An 18,677-nucleotide genomic window follows, 5' to 3' on the forward strand; every position below is an offset into this window, starting at 1 on the left:
AGGCCATGCTCCTTGAGTATCATCCCTTGAAGAAAGATAGGTGATGCTTTGCATCTCTTTCTGAGGCAGGTGCATGAAGGGAAGTTGAGGTCAAGCTTCTGAGTCCTGGACCAGTGCTGGTAACATGGAACTCTGCAAACAAGAAGATGCCCAGCCATTCCATAGTTCTGTGGTGTCTTTCCCCAGAAATTCAGGGCATCAGGGTCCCCTGAAGGATCAAGGACAGATGGCAATGAAAAGGTGCTGATCTCTGCAACCTGGAAGAGGCCTGGGGCTCCAGAATGTTTGGTTCCCTGCACTTCTCCCTGGGAGATGTTAAGTACAATTCGAGATAGCTGCACCCTACAGTGCCAGAAAATTCCTATTCAAAAACTATTTAAAGATTTGCTTAGCTGGAAGAATGAATGAGTAGAATTTCTTCTTAGATTGCTGTGTTGACCAGCTCTGGTTATGAAGGTGACCCAAGAACCCTTCCAGGACAAGTTAGCACCTGTAACTCCTACTTCTCTTATCTTTGTACTTCATTTTGGTAACAAAATGTAAATAAACATGGGACCTGGGCCCCTAACAATTTTGAAGTGTTTAATACAGTATTGTTAACTTCAGTTACAGGATTACAGAGCAGATCTTTGGGGTGAATTCATCTTGCTTGATTTGATGCCCATTAACTAGTTACTAGTCAGTACTTTAGAGGCCATTGCTGTAGTTTGTTACTACTTCTGAAAACTTCTGCAATTCAACACCAAAGTTGACTGTCAAGTCCTACTCTGACTCCAGATCACCAATGCAGTTCTCACACACAGCTTCATACTAGCCAGCACTCACATTCTGAGACTTGTGATCCCACCTTTAAACTTCGTGGGTAAATTAGAAACCCAGAGATGTCAGTTGAACAGATTTCTCTTGCTTCTCAACCTGTGCCCAAGAGACTAAAGTTGACTTTGTACTAAAAATTCAGTTCTGGTTCAGTCAGGCCAGCAAAGGAACTTGGGAGGGGCTTATTTTGTTTTCTAGTTCATTCTTACATGCTAGATTAGTTAAGGTGGAAGTAAGAGGTTGCCATATAATAAGTAGAAACAGGTATCTTCAATATTACACCAGTATTGATCAGGTATCATAACATTTTCATCACTACAGTAAGTCAGTGAACATGGGCAAGGTTCCCTGTCCAACACATGGAGTGGCACGATGTCAGAGTTCAAGTATAGTGTAAAAATACAGCACAAGATAGGTTGAACACCATGGGGGAAGACAGAAATCAGGTGCAGTCCAGGCTAGAAAAAAGAATAGGAATTAAGGTTGACATAGTTCAAAACATAAATTAGTGAACACAACATGTCTCAACTTTATTAATTTTGTTTAACTTTTTACTCGTATTTTTTAAAAGATTTTTATTTTGTGTGTATTGGTGTTTTGCCTGCATGTATGTTTGTTTATGTACTACATATGTGCCTCATGCCTAAGGAGGTCAGAAAAGGGTATCAGATCCCCTGGAGCTGGAGTTATAGATAGTTATAAGCTGCCATGTAGATGCTGAGAAATGAATCTGGATCCTCTGGAAAAACAGCCAGCGCTCTGAACCACTGAGATATCTCACTAGACACCAACTCTAAAAGCATGTTCTTATCTTGTGCTGGTATCTGGATATAGTTTGTACCCCAAAAGACCATGTATTAGGAGCTTGGTCCTTGATGTTGCAATGATAGTGGGGTGGTTGAACATTAAAGAAGTGGAACCTAGGGCTAGAGAGATGGCTTAGAGCAGCAGCTATCAACTGTGGGCCACATCCCCTTTGGGGATCAAATGACCCTTTCACATGGGTCACATATCAGATATCCTGCATTTCAAATATTTATATTACAATTCATTAACAGTAGCAAAATTATAGTTATAAAGTAGCAATGAAAATAATGTTATGGTTGGGGGTCACCACAACATGAAGAACTGTATTAAAGGGTCACAGCATTAGGAAGGTTAAGAGCCACTAACTTAGAGGATTAAGGTGTCTGCTACCAAACCTGACGATTCAAGTTCAATCTCCAGGATTCCCATGGACAAAAGAGAGAACCAACTCCTGCAAGTTGTCTTCTGACCTCCATGCATATGCCATGGGCTTGTGTGTGTGTGTGTGTGTGTGTGTGTGTGTGTGTGTGTGTGTGTGTGTGTTTACAGGTACATGTGTGTATGGAGGCACATGTAGAAGTCAGAGGATAACTTCACAGAAGGTGGTATCTTCCACCTTGTTTGAGATCTCTCTTGCTATTTATGTTGCTACACATACACCAAGGCAAGCTGACTTCAGAGCTTCTGGGCAAGTTTCCTTCCTGTCTCCCATTTTCCAGAGTAGTGATGGGACTATGGATACACACCACTGCATCAAGGTTTTGTGTGGTTCTGATATCAGGTCATGAGGATTGCTTAGCAAGCACTTTTACCCTCTGAGCCATGGCCCCACTCTGGGTGCAGGGATTTTTGCTTTGTGTTTAAAAAGCGCTTACCCTATGAAAGATCTAAAGTTTGTTATCTCCTCATGTGATCTCTCCTCTTAGAAAAGTTCCACCATGATGCTGTCTACCATGATGTCATGCAGTCAGGGAGGCCATTATTTTAGTTAGTGCCATGCTGTTGGAGCTTTAGCCTTATAAGATCATTATTATGATCTTAATAAACTTCTTTTTCTTATAAGCTACCCAACCTCAAGTATGGTGTTATAGCAATGGAAAACTTACTAATTACTTTCAGGCCTCACAAACCACCCAGTGAGGTGGCTCAGGAAATATGAGGACTCAAAGTTCAGACATTCAGAAGAGCCTGGAGAAGTCTAAAAGGCTGTCTTGTCTTCATCATTTATCCTAATGAGTGTTGCACCTTGAGTACACATGTGGCCTGGGTAGCAGGTTGCACATACCTGAGGTGCACCACTCATTAGGATAATACAGCCCAACACATTGTAGGTGACATTATGTCATACTGGATACCACAATTGAATGTTGTGCCTCTGAGAACAGAGATCGGATTTTTTTGTTTGTTTGTTTGGGGGTGGGGTTGTTTTACTTTGTGATCGTCATGTAGCTCTCGGGAGGCTGAGGCACTGGGTTGGAGAGGTGAGCCTAGATATGCTTTCTGAAAGCTTCCCTTCCCTTCCCCCATGTCCTGAGTCTGCTTCTTCATGATGCCAGCCACGTTCCCATGGAAATCACTTACCAGTGGCACACTGTTCCAGAAACCCAGCAATGATTAGCTGCAGCCTGGTTGGGGCTCCTGCTTTTGTAAAACCTGTACTCTGTCCTTTGCAAGGGTCACAGTTAACAGACAAGCCTTTTCATTTTAACAATTCTCTAATCAGGCTTTCATTTATTTAGCCTCCTGGTCCGTTTTCACTGTCTCCCCCTTATCCACCTACGCCCACTCTTCCCACTGTGTGCAGCTGAGTTTGTCCAGTATCAAATCATCCTTTATTCTCAACCTGAGGATGAAATTGTACGAGGTGTCAAACCCAGCCAACAAAGGACCCATCCTAACAGTGCAGCTTGAGATTTCAAGCTTACACATACCCAACTTTCCCGTCACTGTAGACATGAAAATTCTTAGATGGGCTTGAAAGCTACTTTCCTTTCCCATAGAGAAGTGCAGAAGCACTGTTAAGAAAACAGTCAAATGGTGCTTGAGATTTTGCAGAAAGGTCAGTGGAAGACCAGTGCTAGCTGCAAACCCACAGCTCATCTGCTTTGAGCAGCCAAGGCAACAGCCTGATGTTTTCCCAAGATGCTCCATCCAAGACAGGGAAATGCGCTGGGCCATTTGTCACTGCCCCAGGTGCAACATACGCATGCCAATTGGTGCACACAGCCTGCAGGCCCACTCCTGCCCACCCATGCCTCATCTGAACCCCCGAACATCCTCCTTCCTAAGTTCAGGGCACAACGTGCTCTCTCCCCTCCTCCTCTGCATGAGTGATTGGATCCATTTATCTTGGGCTGGAACGAACTCCATCATCTCCTCTGTGGTCACAAACATCCATGCTCTGTGTAATCCTCCCACCCCAGTTTTAATCCAAAGAATAGTCTTTTTAGGACTAGTGGGATTGTCTGCCAACATGACAGTCTTTGACTCTCAAAGGTATTCAGTGGTATAGAGCAGGCATGCTGATTTGTTCTTCCAGGAGTGCTAGATTGGAATAGCTCTTCAGCTGACTCCTAAGCTCAATGACAGAGGATATGGGGTGCATAGCTCTATACACATGGTACATGAGAAGGAGCCAGGGCCTGCTTGGAGAAGCAAGGTAGTGGTCCCCATGTCCCTTCGTGTTGAACACAGTGCCCAGAACACACTACAAAGGGCACCCACTGATCAAGTGGCTGATCAGATGCCTTTGCTTGTGAGATGTGAAATGGAGTATGTCATTCAGAAGCTAAATCAGAGAAGAAAATAAGTCCAAGAGAAACTGCTTCTGGAACATTTTAAAGGCATACTGTTGGGGATGTAGTCACTCACTGCTTCCTTTCAGGAGAACTTATTCTGTTACTAATGAATGACCATGCCTGAAGTGGGTAACCTAACTAGGGATAGCCCTGGCTCCCACTGGCCACTGTGCACCACTCCCTGCCCCCTTCCAGTTTATCAAGCATAGAGAGAGAGCGCTCCACTCGCTGGGCTGGAGTTATGCAAAAGCCAAAAATAGACTCTCGGAGTGCACCCAGACATAATGATTCCATGCAGCAGAAGGTCACTGTGTCTGCTTTTCCTGCCAACACACCCCTGGCTCTTCATCTATGGCTGCTTTGTGAAGCAAGAGAGCTGTGCCAGGAAGCTGCACTTTGTGGTTGGGAGGCATTATGAGAATTTAAAATCATGTCAATGAGGTTTTGTCAGGGTAGGCTAGAGGAGTGGGTTATGCACCATTTTAGTAGGGGACCATCTTTTCACATCCTTTTGTTTATTGGCCTGAAAGCTACTGTAACTCCATTTAAAAGGGGGGAGTGAAGTTTCCCTGGTTCAGCTACAAGCACTCTCCACACTGCAAATTCTACCCAAAAACCAAAACAGTATCTGCCCTGTAAGAGTTCTGTGGTTCTGAGTGATGGGATCATAAATTACTTTCTCTATGCTTTCTAGGAATATATATATATATATATATATATATATATATATATACATATGTATATATATATCAAAACCTATTATTATGTGTGCATGCATGTTAACATATATGAGCATGTGTACATGGTGTGCACATGAGTGTGTCACTCAGGCCCAAAGTTGATGCCTCAGTCTCTCTCCACTTCGTTTATTGAGACAGAGTCTCTCTCTGAGCCTAGAGCTCACTGATTCCTGTTAACCTAACTAACCGGCTTTCTCCAGTGATCCCCTGACTCTGTCTTCCAAGTGCTGGACTATAGGCAACCACCATATCTGCCAGGCTTGCATGTGGGTTCGGGGGGACCCGAACTCTGGTCCTCATTCTTCCACAGCAAGCACTTTATCCAGAGAGCTATCTCCTCAGACTCCCAACAAACCCTATTTTTGAAAAACAAAACTATACTCTATACCAACTATCTATGTATATTTGAATTTTCAATATTCAGTCCTGTAAAATGACGTGGATGGACAGCCACTGCCAATGTTCCTGCATCTCCCTGACCAAGGATTGGTACCCACAGCCATTTCTCCATTATAGATTCTAGAGGGCCACTAGACAGGAACACACCACACACACACACACAGAGAGAGAGAGAGAGAGAGAGAGAGAGAGAGAGAGAGAGAGAGAGAGAGAGAGAGAGAGAGAGAGAGAGAGAGAGAGAGAGAGAGGCAGGATTCTGACAACAAGAAAAAAGGAAGCCAGCCACAGACCTCAGTAGCAAGGATAAGTCTCAAATAGTGAGACCTGGACCTTTCAGGAGGGAAACTGTCCACTCAAGTTCAAATAAAAACACTGTGTTCTTGCCCTGATGCACGTCATTGTGAAAGTTGGAAAGATCCTGTTTTCCAGACCTGTAGGGATCAAGTAAAATGTAGTAAGTAGAGACAAGTATCTGGGAAGAAACCAACCCTGGAGGAATCCCAAGTATCTTTTTCTAAGTTGGAGGGGGAAAGACAATGTTTGCAATAGTTGGATTTGAGCTTTGATGATCCTGACTTCTTGCTGACAAGCACTCCATCTGTCAACCCATCCCATGTACTGAGCTCGAACCATGTGGAGCATGAGGTGATCAGGGCACAGTGGGTGGTGGCCCAAGTCACATCACCTATGGGTGCAATGCATCCTGCAAGTTTCCTCAAGACTCATGAATGTGTCTTTGGATGTTCAGTGGTACACAAACGAAAGGCCAATGCTAATGTATTTATTATAATACCCATTTGAAAAACAAAACAGTTCATGAAATTAATCATTGCCTGAACAACTGTTTCAGACTGACTCAGAAGGGTTAGCTTCTTACAGGAAGTTAATCTGTGGTTTTTGAGGTAGATCGTTGCATTACAGGACACAGATGTGGCCAAGTTTCGAAAGTGATGGAATGATGTCCCAGAATGTACAAGTTTGCCAAATTCTTTGCTCTCCCTTCCCTTTTTTCTCCCTGTTTTTAATCTTAGTATCTCTGAATAAAACTGCATAGAGAATAAATTGCTTACAAGAAAAAATAGTTGCGAGCAGTTTTAATAATGATTCTAGTAACTTTTAGAGTGTGTCAACAAAGACTTATTGCATCTCGGGTGCAGAGCGGGAGAATTGCTTATCTTCTATTCAGATCTGGGCTTCGGAGCCATTATTCTGTCCCCTCCTGGAAAGCAGGGCTCCTGAATGTGTGTGTGTACACATGCCGCTGTCTTGTTCATAAGCAGGTGTTCATAACTCTTGTGGCCTATGTATGTATGAGTCTGTGTGTGCAAATGTATGCAAGTATGCTTGTGTTAAATAGTAACAAGATAATAATGCCACATCTAAGCTACCCTAGTATTTATACTAAATAATCACATGCTGATGTTGGTGGCCCATAATTCTCCATTTTCCATTAACCATCCAGCCAAGTAAACTGTTTTCTGATCTCTCTTAGATGGAAATCCTCTATGAATGTGGAAGCCATTAACAGAGTAATTGCTGTCTGTTGCCATGACAACCAGCCGCTGCAGTCACCTGCCCGAAGTCTTGCCAGACTGCACCAGCTCAGCCGCGCCTGTGGTGAAGACTGTGGAGGATTGTGGCAGCCTAGTGAATGGGCAGCCACAGTATGTCATGCAAGTTTCAGCCAAGGACGGGCAGCTGCTGTCAACAGTAGTGCGGACTCTTGCCACCCAGAGGTAGTGCCACAGTTAAAATAAATGGATCTGCAATTGATCCAAAGAGCTGTTTGTCAAGTGGAGAATGCTAAAGGGAGTGTAATTGATATTCAGGTCTTTGTGTCAGAGAAGGGAGATACTGGGCACAAAAAAAAAAAAAAAAAAAAAAAAAAAAAAAAAAAAAAAAAAAAAGGACTACCCAAGTTCTGTTGTTGCTGTTTCCACAGCAGCAGCAGGAGCATAAAGCCAATGCTAAATTCAGGTTGTCTAAAGCCACTGTAGAGAGCTAGATGGGGGAGAGCTGGCTTTAGATTTGTTATTTTAACACTGCTGTGGCTAGTTTTGTCTTCTTGTCCCCAGCAGCTAACAAAACTAGCACTTTGTTAGGACAGAAGGAAGAAGTCACCTGACTTCAGGTGACTGAGCCAAAGTGATTAGATTTGTGGGATTGAAATAAGTTCTCCAGTAGCCCAGGTTAGTCTCATACTCGCTGTGTAGCTGAGGATAGCGTTAAAGGCCTGGTCCTGCCTCCACCTCTTGTATATTGGGATTAGAGGCATGTGCTACCATGCCTGGCTTTGGGGATAAAACTTTCAAAGTACCATTCCCAGTGTGCATGCCACTTAGCTTTACCCAGTGGATATGCTGTCCAAGCTGAGTCTCCCTAGGTGAGTCTCCTTTTGCCATGTTTGTTCTGTCATCCTCAACCTTCACTCTACAGCCCCATCCCTGCCTCTTCACATGAACTCCGACATGTAAAGTACTAGTGTCACAACTTGTTTCCCTGTGTGAAGAAGGGTAAGGGCTCTGAACAGCCTGGAGACCACTTATTCAAGCCAGTTCCTTGTCCCTAAGGTCTCCTCTTATGCTGCTGTTGCCTGTGGCAGATTGGGAGCTATAGACTCCCATTGTACCATGTACCATGGATTCTTCTGTTTGTTTTTTCATAAAGAAAAAACTTACAGTTTCCTAGCACCCATACCAGGCAGCTCACAACCTCCTATAATTCCAGTTGGGGGGGCATAAGGGGCTGACACCTTTGGCCTCCCTAGGCAAGTGTACTCATGTGCACACACACACACACACACACACAAAGATAATAAAAGTCAATCTTTAAAATATGTGTAGCTGTCACAGAAGACAGAAAGAAAAATATGTAGTGCATGTTTTCTACTTCTTGGAGAATTTCCAGCAATTGGTTTGGACTCAGAACATAAAGAGTATGCTCTGAGTAAATGTCATTGGCCCTCTGTGAACCAAGGATGGATGGCAGTATGTGCACCAGTCTTCCTAGCAAGCATCAGTCTCTTTGCTTATCAAGAACAGGCTGGTTGATAAGCAAACATATAGCTGTGTGTGTGTGTGTGTGTGTGTGTGTGTGTGTGTGTGTGTGTGTGTCTTTGCTTTGAGTCTTAACCAGGAAAGACTGTAGTGTTTTTATGTACAGTGATATGTAGCTCAGGAGTAGTTGAAAGAGAGGGGGAGTGGCTTTTCCACTGAAAGGCAGAACTCTAGAGGCCACCTCAGTAGGACACCACTCACTTGCAGTGTAGTGTCTTCAGCATCCTAGGGATTATCTCCATTATCTCCACAAACTCAAGGGGCCGTCCACACCTCAGCTCTGTGCCCAGCTCAGTCTGCTGCATCAGGGTCAGTCAGTCACCAGTTTATTTCCTGTTCTCACTCTCCTGTGGTATTGAAAAGAGAAATTGAAAAGGGAACTCGCGTATATCTTCATCTGACTCAAATGATGCTGTTTGTCTAGAAACTACAACTGATGTCATTTCGAAAGAATTTGTTCTTGGGGCTGGAGAGATGAGTCAGCTGTTAAAAACACTCATTGCTCTTACAGAGGACCCAGGTTCAGTTCCTGGCAACCTCATGGTGGCTCAGAATAATGCATAAATTCAGTTTAGTGGATCCAGTGCCCTCTTCTTCCTTCTGTGGGCACAAAGCATGCATGTGGTGCACATACATACATGCTGGAAAGACATTCACACATGTAAAATTAAATGATGAAAATCTCAAAAACTTTTGGGGGTGGTTTCTTTTTTGAGACAGGCTTTCTCTGTGTCTCACAGAGATCTGCCTGCCTCTGCCTCCCAAGTACTGGGATTATAGGCAAGTGTCACTACCGCCCAGCTCTTAAAGGCTTTTTGAAAGAATTCATTCTTGTTGGTGAATGTTTTTTGTAGATTTATTGTATTTTACATGCATGAGTGTTTTGTCTGCATCTTTGTATGCGTACATGCACCACATGTATGGCTGGTGCCTGCCGAGATCAAAAGACGATATTGAATCTCCTGGAACTTGAGTTGCAGATGTTTGTGAACCACCATGTGGATTCTGGGAATTGAACCCATGTCTTCTGCAAGAACAAGTTGACTTAATCATGGAGCATCTCCCCAGCCCATAATTTTATTTTTTGATTAGTGGTTGCCTGAACTTTTTCTGTGTTCAAGTCAAAAAATATGGTGCTGGAAAATCTAGAAAAGAAAGAAGCGGGATGGGAGATGGCTCTGTGAATAACATACTTGCCACACAAGTGTGCAGATCAGAGTTTGGATCTCCAGCATCCACATCAAAGCCAAGCAGATGTGGCTGCTTACTTGTAATCCCAGCACTTGTCAGGTCCGGAGACTGGGGACTCTGTGGTGCAAGCTGTCTGACTAAAAAGACTCATTTATCTATTTGCTAGATCTGAGTTCAAGAGAGAGAGAGAAAGCCTGCCTTAATACATAAGATAGAGAGCAACATCCATGATGGCATGCAGCATCAACTTCTGGCCCCTTGCATACACACATGTGAATGTGTGCCCATATATACATGTGTGCGCACACATGGAAATATAGACACATACACATGCAAAGAAACCATAAATTATTAAAACATATAGACATATCTAAACCTCACAAATCACAGGGATACCAAGTCCTTCATCACTTTGAAGATGCAAGAGGACCACATCTTTATTTTTCAAAACAAGTACTAATAAAACAATTATAAATCCTAACATTCCTATCCAAACCACATAACTAGGTAACCATGTAGAAAGTTAAGGTTTATACCTAAAAGTATTTCAACAGATAAAGGAAGAAAACTGATAGAAATGAACACACCATCATTTATCTATTCAACAAATTAACAGGTCAAGTCATTAAGACTCAATGGTGTCTGACATCACACACAAAAAGACATGAGTCCCTAGTGTCTAGAGGAAATACATTCAGGCACACATATATCTGTAAGAGGGGAGCTTAACGCAGTTTATATTCTGAGCAGCTGCCACTGAGTAGGGCCCAAATGATTCAAATCAAGGGCCCTCCCCAGGGCGGTGGGTTGTTATTCAGTGACCAGCAGGTGCCCCTCCTTCTCTTCCAGCCCCTTCAATGACCGGCCAATGTGCAGGATCTGCCATGAGGGCAGCAGCCAAGAGGATTTGCTCTCTCCATGTGAATGTACTGGGACCTTGGGGACAATCCATCGGAGCTGCCTGGAGCATTGGCTGTCATCCTCAAATACCAGCTACTGTGAACTCTGCCACTTCAGGTTTGCAGTGGAGCGCAAACCCAGGCCGTTAGTGGAGGTCAGTAAGTGGAGCACATCCTGAAAACTTAGACGTAATGAGTAAATGATGTCTGCTTTTATGCCCAGTCACAAACCCTGGAGAGCTTCCCCGACGCACAGCAATAGTGAGAGAGAGAGAGAGAGAGAGAGAGAGAGAGAGAGAGAGAGAGAGAGAGAGAGAGATGCCAAGAGGGACAGCTTACCATCTCACTCAGGAGCCAGCAATAGAAGAGTGACCTCCACAAAGGGGAAACAAGAAGAATTTGGAGTAAGGAGAAAGGGGAACTTTAGAAACAGGATCTCCAATTGTTAATTCCTTTGATAAGAACATACATATCAAACCCCTCTCCACATACCATCTGTCCACCTTGAAGCAACACACAAAGGGACATTTGGGTTGTACATCCTGGAAGTGTTCTTGAGAAAAGATAGCTGTGTAGCATGGTGGATTAGACCCAGACTTCCTGAGTTCTGTCACTGGGCTAAGTCGTCACACTTCTTGGAATCACTGTAAGGATTAAACAATCGCCGAGTATGAAACACTTAGAATCAGGAAACATGAACATGTCTCAATGAATGGAGGTCTTTCTGACACCTCTCTGTGAATTGCCTTGCACCAGGATTTCTTTTTGTAAAAGGTGACACTGTCAATTCGGTCGCCAAAATAGCAGTCTGTTTTGCTCTATGTTTTAAGATACACAGGGTTTTCCTTGAGACCTAGGGACTGGACTGGTCTCAGACTCACTGGAGAGAAGTGATTAGTAGGGTGTTTCTGCCCTCTCTCCTACCTCTGAATCCTGCCAGTCCTAGCACTGGCAACAATTTAATTTTAATGCTTGTGAGGCAGAGTGGTTGTATTACAGATGTGCTGAGAATCGTATGTCTGTGTCAAGGCTGTCCCAGGGAAACTGCAACCAGAACTAGAACCTGAAAACAAGAGTCCCCTGCTGGAGACTGTGTAGTAGATACTGACGTTGAGACATTGAAACTTTAATCAGGACTTATAACTGGAGCTAGTCTGGTCTGTGACTTACTTCCCAAGTAGTGCAATATTTATTTGTCTTGGCCCACAGACTCTGCTTTTGTGAAGGCTGCATCAAATGACCTCTTTGTGTGGCCATTTTGCCACTTGACAGCCACTTTCAGAAATTCATATTTGGAGATTGCCTGTCAGGATCTGGCCCTGTACCAGGTTCTCAGGACCCTACCATGTCCGAGCCCCTATGCAGAGACAGATACAATGAGATAATAAACAGAGAACACAGAGATTTCCCAAGCCCAATAGCTAAAGGAAAAAGAAGTCTATTTTTCCTTTCCAGAAACTTTTGGAATCTCCCCAATTTGCCATTGCAGCCTATCCAGGGGAGCTGGCTTCCTAGGGTGAGGAAATCAGGCTTTTAAATGGATCGTTTCCAACAGTCTTCTTTACTAAGATCTTCAGATTGACAAAAATCCAAAAGAGAGAGGCCCGTTGGTATGTTTTTATATGCTCACACTGTGGTATTTAAAAACGCACCATGGTCCTTTCCCATCTCAGAGAGTAACACATTCAGAAGGCTCTTCCAAGTTGCCAGTGTCAGGTCCCAGGTGTCATTAAACAAGGCAAATGACCTTGAGAATGTGTGAGACGCTCTACAAGATTTAGGGCCTCACCTACAAAAACTTCACCCAGACGGTCACCAGTGGTGAAATTTTCATTGCACAAATGGAATGTGACAATTTTCAGAGTTAATGATGATTGAACAAGTTGAAAGTGAAAGGCAAACCCTCTCTGACTGGGGGAGGCTGACCGTTTGATCATCCCATGGAGAAGTGAACTTGCTGTTTGACCACAAGCAATAAAAAGTTGTCTTTGGTTTCTCAGCTGGAGAACAAATGAGAACCAGGTGCAGGCAGATTTTTCAGCAAGTGACATTGCTAACTGACTTTTCCCAGCCTTACCAAAGGGCAGCATATTCACAGAGAGGCCAGTGCTTCTCAGTAATTTCATCTGGAGATGAGCATGCGTCTTCTTGGTATGCCAGCCAAAGCTGCCTATTTGGGTTAAGGATTAGGAGTATTGTCGCATTAGTTCTCATTTTTATTCTCTTAATTGCTTTAATCATTACTTTGTTTACCACTTGGATCTGCCTTCTCATTAAAGCAAGAAAATTCTATAGCATTTAATTTTAAAATCAATGTGACAATAACAGCTCTTGTTGCTGGAGGAAGCAGTTTTAGAAGTCATTTATAAGTTTTATTTGTCAGAACGAGATGCTAACACTAGCTGCAATTTCTTCGGCATCTCAGATTTGCACTTTTGGGAAGCCCCTTCCATCCTTCACTCATCGCAACCCTTCACTGCCCTTTACTCCCCATCCCTGAGGCATTCTCTTTCGCCTCCTTTTCTGAACCTTGCAGCCAGTTATTACTCATTCATATAAGGTCCAGAGCCCAGAACTATTGTGTATACACAGGCTGTGATGTGAAATGTTTTCTCCTCAGAGGGTAAATTTCTGCCCATAATGGCCAATGGTTTTTATTAGAACCTCCAGACTGGGCACCCCCTCCCACTCAGCCACTGGCCATCTGTGTAGCCATCTGTGTGTTTGCTCAGTTTCTCTGCTTCACTGTGGAAGAGGGTAGACAAGGAGCTTTCCATGACATCTTTTGGTCTCTATAAAGCTATGTCCTTATGATTTCTTTTTTAAATGCATTCTGGGATTAGAATGTCCAATAGGAGAGCGCTTGCTTAGTATGCAGGAGGCTCTGGGTTCCCAACACAACCAACAAACCATACTTTCAGTGAGCACCTTCTTATCTAACCTGCCTGCCCGCCCACATCGAAGATGTTACGGCCTAAGTATTTTGCTGCTGCAAAGCAAGCCGGTAAAACAAAAGTTAGTTCCAACCCATGAGAGTGGCAAAGCAGCCATCTTATTTAGTCAGATGTGGATGAATTCCTGTTGTGCTCCAGCCAATGCAGTCTCATGAGGTCTGTGTCCAGTCATGCCCAGCTTGAAAGAAAGGAAAATGGTGAAACTATCCGACACACAAAAGGGGGCAGTTCTAACACACGTGCACCCCATACCTTCACAAGCAGCATGACCCTCAGCAAGCTTTTGTGGGTTTGTTGACAATGAAAATGTGTCCAGAGGCAGTTTATAAGATGAATTACCCCCAAGAATAATGGCTTGCTAGAATGTAGTGACTAAATAACTCACTAACCAACCATAAAAGGACCCACTAGGTGATTGGTCTGGGAGGTTGATAGTGTCCTTCCTGCTCCTCTTTAGTTTTCCTAATAAGGTGAAGTCTGATACCATTCTTCTTTTTTAACAAAGAGTAAGATATAGCTAGTTAATCACACACACACACACAGACACACAGACACACACACACACACACACACACACACACACACACACACACACACACACACTGTGGTTGCCTGGGCTCCCGAATGCTGCTCTGACAGTGGTTCTGATTGACTACTTTGCTGGGGAAGCCCATATCACTATGTGTGTGTGCAAATAAACTGCTGGCAACATCAGTTCCTAAGGAGGGAGTGTCACCACAGGCTTCCTAGGACATGCCTCTGTAATAGCCTCCTTGCCCAGAAAACTCACGGAGTTAGAGATCAGCTCAGCAAGGCAGTGATTGAAATGAAACAAGAAATGGTGGAAATGTGGTAAAAAAAAAAAAAAAGAAAAGAAAAGAAAAAAGAAAGACTGGTCTTCCTGGACCAGAGAGGGTATGGTTAAGCTTCCATATTCCTATTTCCTTTACACTGACCTAGCTAACTGATAAGAATTGTGCCCCTGTGAGTCAAAGGTTTAGCGAAATTGAAACTGAGGACTGTTCTTACACATATCAGCTACCTACAATAAACAAACATAAAGCTAGGGAAATAGGATTAAGGATTTTTTTATCAATTTTCTTATTTGTGACTCTTTATTTCTTTTAAGACATAGGAATATGGTTTTTAACGTGTGCTCTAGATTCAGTGTAATCTTCTGCTACCCAGCAGGGAGAAACTACACACAGAGCAGGGAACTACACACAGAGCAGGGAGAACTACACACAGAGCAGAGAACTACACACAGCAGAGAACTATACTCCACAGGGAGAAACTGCACACAGAGCAGAGAAAGCTACACACGGAGAAACCACTTTATACATTGCCGCTTACTATTTAATATATATGCAAGCAATCCTCTTCCAAAGGACCAGGGCTCAGTTCTCAGCACTCATGGCAGATCACAACTGTCTGTAACTCTAGTTTTAGGCTAACACCCTCTCCTGGCCTACCTGGGTACTACACATATGTTACACAGACATACATGCAGGCAAAATACTCATATACATAAAAGAAAATTAAGTAAACCTTTCAAAAATATTGAACAGTTGTGTATGTGTAGGATACTGTATTAATTTTTACATACATGTGGTTATATACATTTATTCATATATGTCAGGCTTAGGTAGAAATGATGTTGTCCTCTTATTGTGTTTTGTTTTCATTTTTAATATTCATCCAATTGAAAAGGAGAGAGTTTTGCTTTAGTGTGTCCATCAGCAAGCCCTGTGGCAATGGGGTAATTGGGGAATAACACAATAGGGGGTGAATCTTGTTGCTTTTAGAGTACCAGCAAGCTCTGTGTCCCTTGAAGTCTGTGAGTTCAGCCCAGGAGTAAGGCATGTAGCCCACAATCAGACCATGCAATACTTTTTTATTGCATTCATAACTTCGGTTTTCACCGAAGAGCTTGGATATCTTCAGATAAGACCCACACGTTCCAGTTTCCCAGTTTGCCTGTTGCTTACACCACTCAGCCCTCCCACTGGCTTGCATTACCTGCCTCCTCTTTAATGAGATTAGGTGGTCTCTTCCACCTTAAGGCTGCTGTCTATACATGTCTTACTACCACCATCTGCTTTGAGGGGCTTCTAGATGAATCTAGTGGTTTCTTCCCTCTTGTCCTCAATCAGACTGGAGAGGACAATCTATAACCACAAAGTAAATGGACCTCTAGAAGAGCACCCTTGCATGGACAGTAGGGAGAATAGCAATAGCGATTATGACTTGACCTTGTGTGTAATTGTTGCTAGCCACACATTCCCTTGACCTTTGGCAAGGTCACTTAACAGGCCTTCCATCAAGCTACCTTCCTCCATGTGGCCTGTGGCACCATCCTGACTCTGCCAGCCATTCTGATGGCAGGTCTGACAGCCAAAAGCTACAGCAACCCTGGATCCTACGGTTGATTGGACTTGTGATTTCCTCTTGGTTTGGGTGGCTAATTTGGCAGTTGTTTCGTTACTTAACGCTTAACTACAAAGAAGCTGTTTTAAGGTATCTATTAAATTCACAGCTTGCTTCATTAAAAATCACTTCATTAAAAAAGCAAGCCAACCGAAGTGTTCACATGGCCATGCCAGATGGAAGTGAGCGAAGAGCTCGGTGCCTGTGCTTTCAGCCCTTTTGTTGATGCTAAAGGATTAATTTGGGGGAAAATCCGATTCCCTGGATAAAATGAGTTACATGAGAGGATTCTATTATTTTAAATTGTCCTAACACTTGCATGAACTTGGGTTGAGATACGCCTCGGAATCCACATTCTCATTAAGATGTGGTTCCTCTCCCTTCTTCATCCCATCTGAAAACTTCAGTGGGATGAGATGCAAAGACAGAAAACACCAAGATTGCTCCATGTGGCTTTATTTTCATTTCTCTGTGTCTCCAAAAGCAGAAAGAAGGCAAAGTATGGCATAGCAAACAGGTGTTTGTCTGCTGCCCTGATATTAGCAGCATGCCTTCCCAGAACAGCCTCTCAGTGGCAGAGAAGTGTCTGCGCTCTTCATAAATGCATCCCCACATGTTTGAGAAAATCCATCCAGATTTTCTTTAAACACATCTGGACAGAGAGAAAGAACAGTGAGACTGGACCCCCATGGCTGACTCCAATGTAAGAGCCCGTATGTACAGCAAAAGTTGACTGTTAAGGAGTTGAGATTTTGAAAGGCAGACTGCTAAATATTATTACATGGGAGTCAGGGAGGTGGAGGTAAAGATGTCCCTGGGCTGCTGGCAGGAGAGTGTTGTAAAGGGAAATCCAAGAGGGGAGCAGTAAAATGTCACTGAATGGCTGCAGCTGGTAGTCACCTTACTCCTGGATCCTGCTGAAATGACAAGGCACAGTTAACTCTCAGGAATTACCTGTGCAAGGTACAAGGTGCCTGGTAGAGCCTAAGGGAGACAGAGATCGTAGGAGGCCTGTGCAGACTGTTGGAACAGAGTCAGAGTGTGCACCATGCTCCCTGCTGAGGGCTTCTGCCAGTCCTTATGTGCCTCAGCAGTTTTAGGCAACAACTGGCTTTTCATTCTGAAGAAATGCATGGCTTTACAGAAAACCACTGAGAAATACTGGGAATAAGTAAGGTAGGTGCTGCCTAACGGACAACTGTTACTGGTAATAGGCATTGCTAACACAGATATGGTAACTTCTCTTTGCCAAAGTGGAAGAGCTTTCAGTCTGTGATGGGAGCTCAGGCCTTTAGTCCCTGTTGTGCCCTATTGTGCTAAGAACCTCACTTTCTAGAATAGGCCTGAATTCATTAATTTATTTTGAATCCACCTATATTTGAACTTTAAGGTATTCACACCCCAGTTTTTCCTTTCCTATTGACCAGGCAAAGGAAAATATTGTATGTTATCCTATCTCAATGTTACCTGTATTCCTACAATAACAAAATCTTTGTTCTACTTTGTAGATAAGCCACGTGCAACTCAGAGAGATTAAGACACTCTCCCAAAATCTTAAATACTTCCAGCCTCAGGGCTAGTAAGGAAAAAAAAAAAAGTCCCCTCTCACTAAAGCCCACACTGTCTCTACATACCTAGTGTCTTAGTCCAGTTTGGGACTGCTGTAACAAAACACCATAAATAAGGTGACTTATAAATAATAGACATTTATTTCCTACAATGATGGGGTCTCTTAAGCCCAGGATCAGTGTGCCAGGTTGACTGGGTTCTAGCAGGGGCCTTTTTCTCATTGACTTCTTGCTACATCATCAAGTGGCAGAAGATCTCGCTCTCAGTGGTCTCTTCTGAAAAGGCACTAATGCCATTTATGAGGGTTCCCATCCTCACAAACCAACCACCTCCCAAAGGCTCCACCTCTAATACCACCAACTGTCTGTTTGCTGCTCTTTCTTCCTTTGCTCACCAGCACACACGTGCATGTGCACATACAGAGCCCAGGGCTTCCTTTCCAATCACCAGGCTCTACTTTCCATTCCATTTTTTCTATGAACCAAAATTGCTCTAAAATGTAATTATTAAAAAAAAAAAGATAATCCCTGGGCCAGCAACATGGTTCAATGAGTAAAGGCACTTGCCACAAAAGCCGGATAGCCTGCATCCAAACTGTACACCCAAGTAAAGGTGGAAGGGGAGAACTGATTGTATAAAGTTGTAACACATGTGTTACAGCGTACATGCCAGCACAGTCAATACATATGTGTGCATGTATACACACAAACAAATAACAATAATAATAATAATCATCTTCTTAAAATGCACAAGGTTGAGTGCTGGGACAACAGTGGTTGGTGCTGCACCCCACACACACACACCAGTCTCTTACACTCTAGTCTAATTGAGAAATCAATGTTAGCTGTGCTGCCCCATGCAAAGGTAGGAAAAGCATTCTTCATTTCCAAAGGGTTTTACCTGTCCTTTCCTCTCTCCCCTCACCTAGTCATTGTCTCCACATTTGAGTCTCCGTTCCACAGAATCATTACATCACCAGTTCCTTCTGAGACAACTTCCAAAGGAGAGATGCAATTAGAAA

General features: G+C 43.4%; 1 protein-coding gene across 4 annotated transcripts in view; it reads left to right on the forward strand.

Moving 5' to 3' along the window:
* Positions 1-18,677, forward strand: part of Marchf3 (membrane associated ring-CH-type finger 3) — a 142,933-nt gene that overhangs the window by 100,877 nt on the left and 23,379 nt on the right. For all 4 annotated transcript variants that reach the window (XM_035440144.1, XM_035440143.1, XM_027400931.2 and 1 more), the window contains 2 exons: positions 7,053-7,296; positions 10,657-10,861. In XM_035440144.1, the coding sequence (XP_035296035.1) occupies positions 7,109-7,296; positions 10,657-10,861 (393 nt within the window). In that variant the 5' untranslated portion in view covers positions 7,053-7,108. The remainder of the gene's footprint in view (positions 1-7,052; positions 7,297-10,656; positions 10,862-18,677) is intronic.

This window comes from Cricetulus griseus, chromosome 2, assembly GCF_003668045.3.
Source record: "Cricetulus griseus strain 17A/GY chromosome 2, alternate assembly CriGri-PICRH-1.0, whole genome shotgun sequence".
NCBI lineage: Eukaryota > Metazoa > Chordata > Mammalia > Rodentia > Cricetidae > Cricetulus > Cricetulus griseus.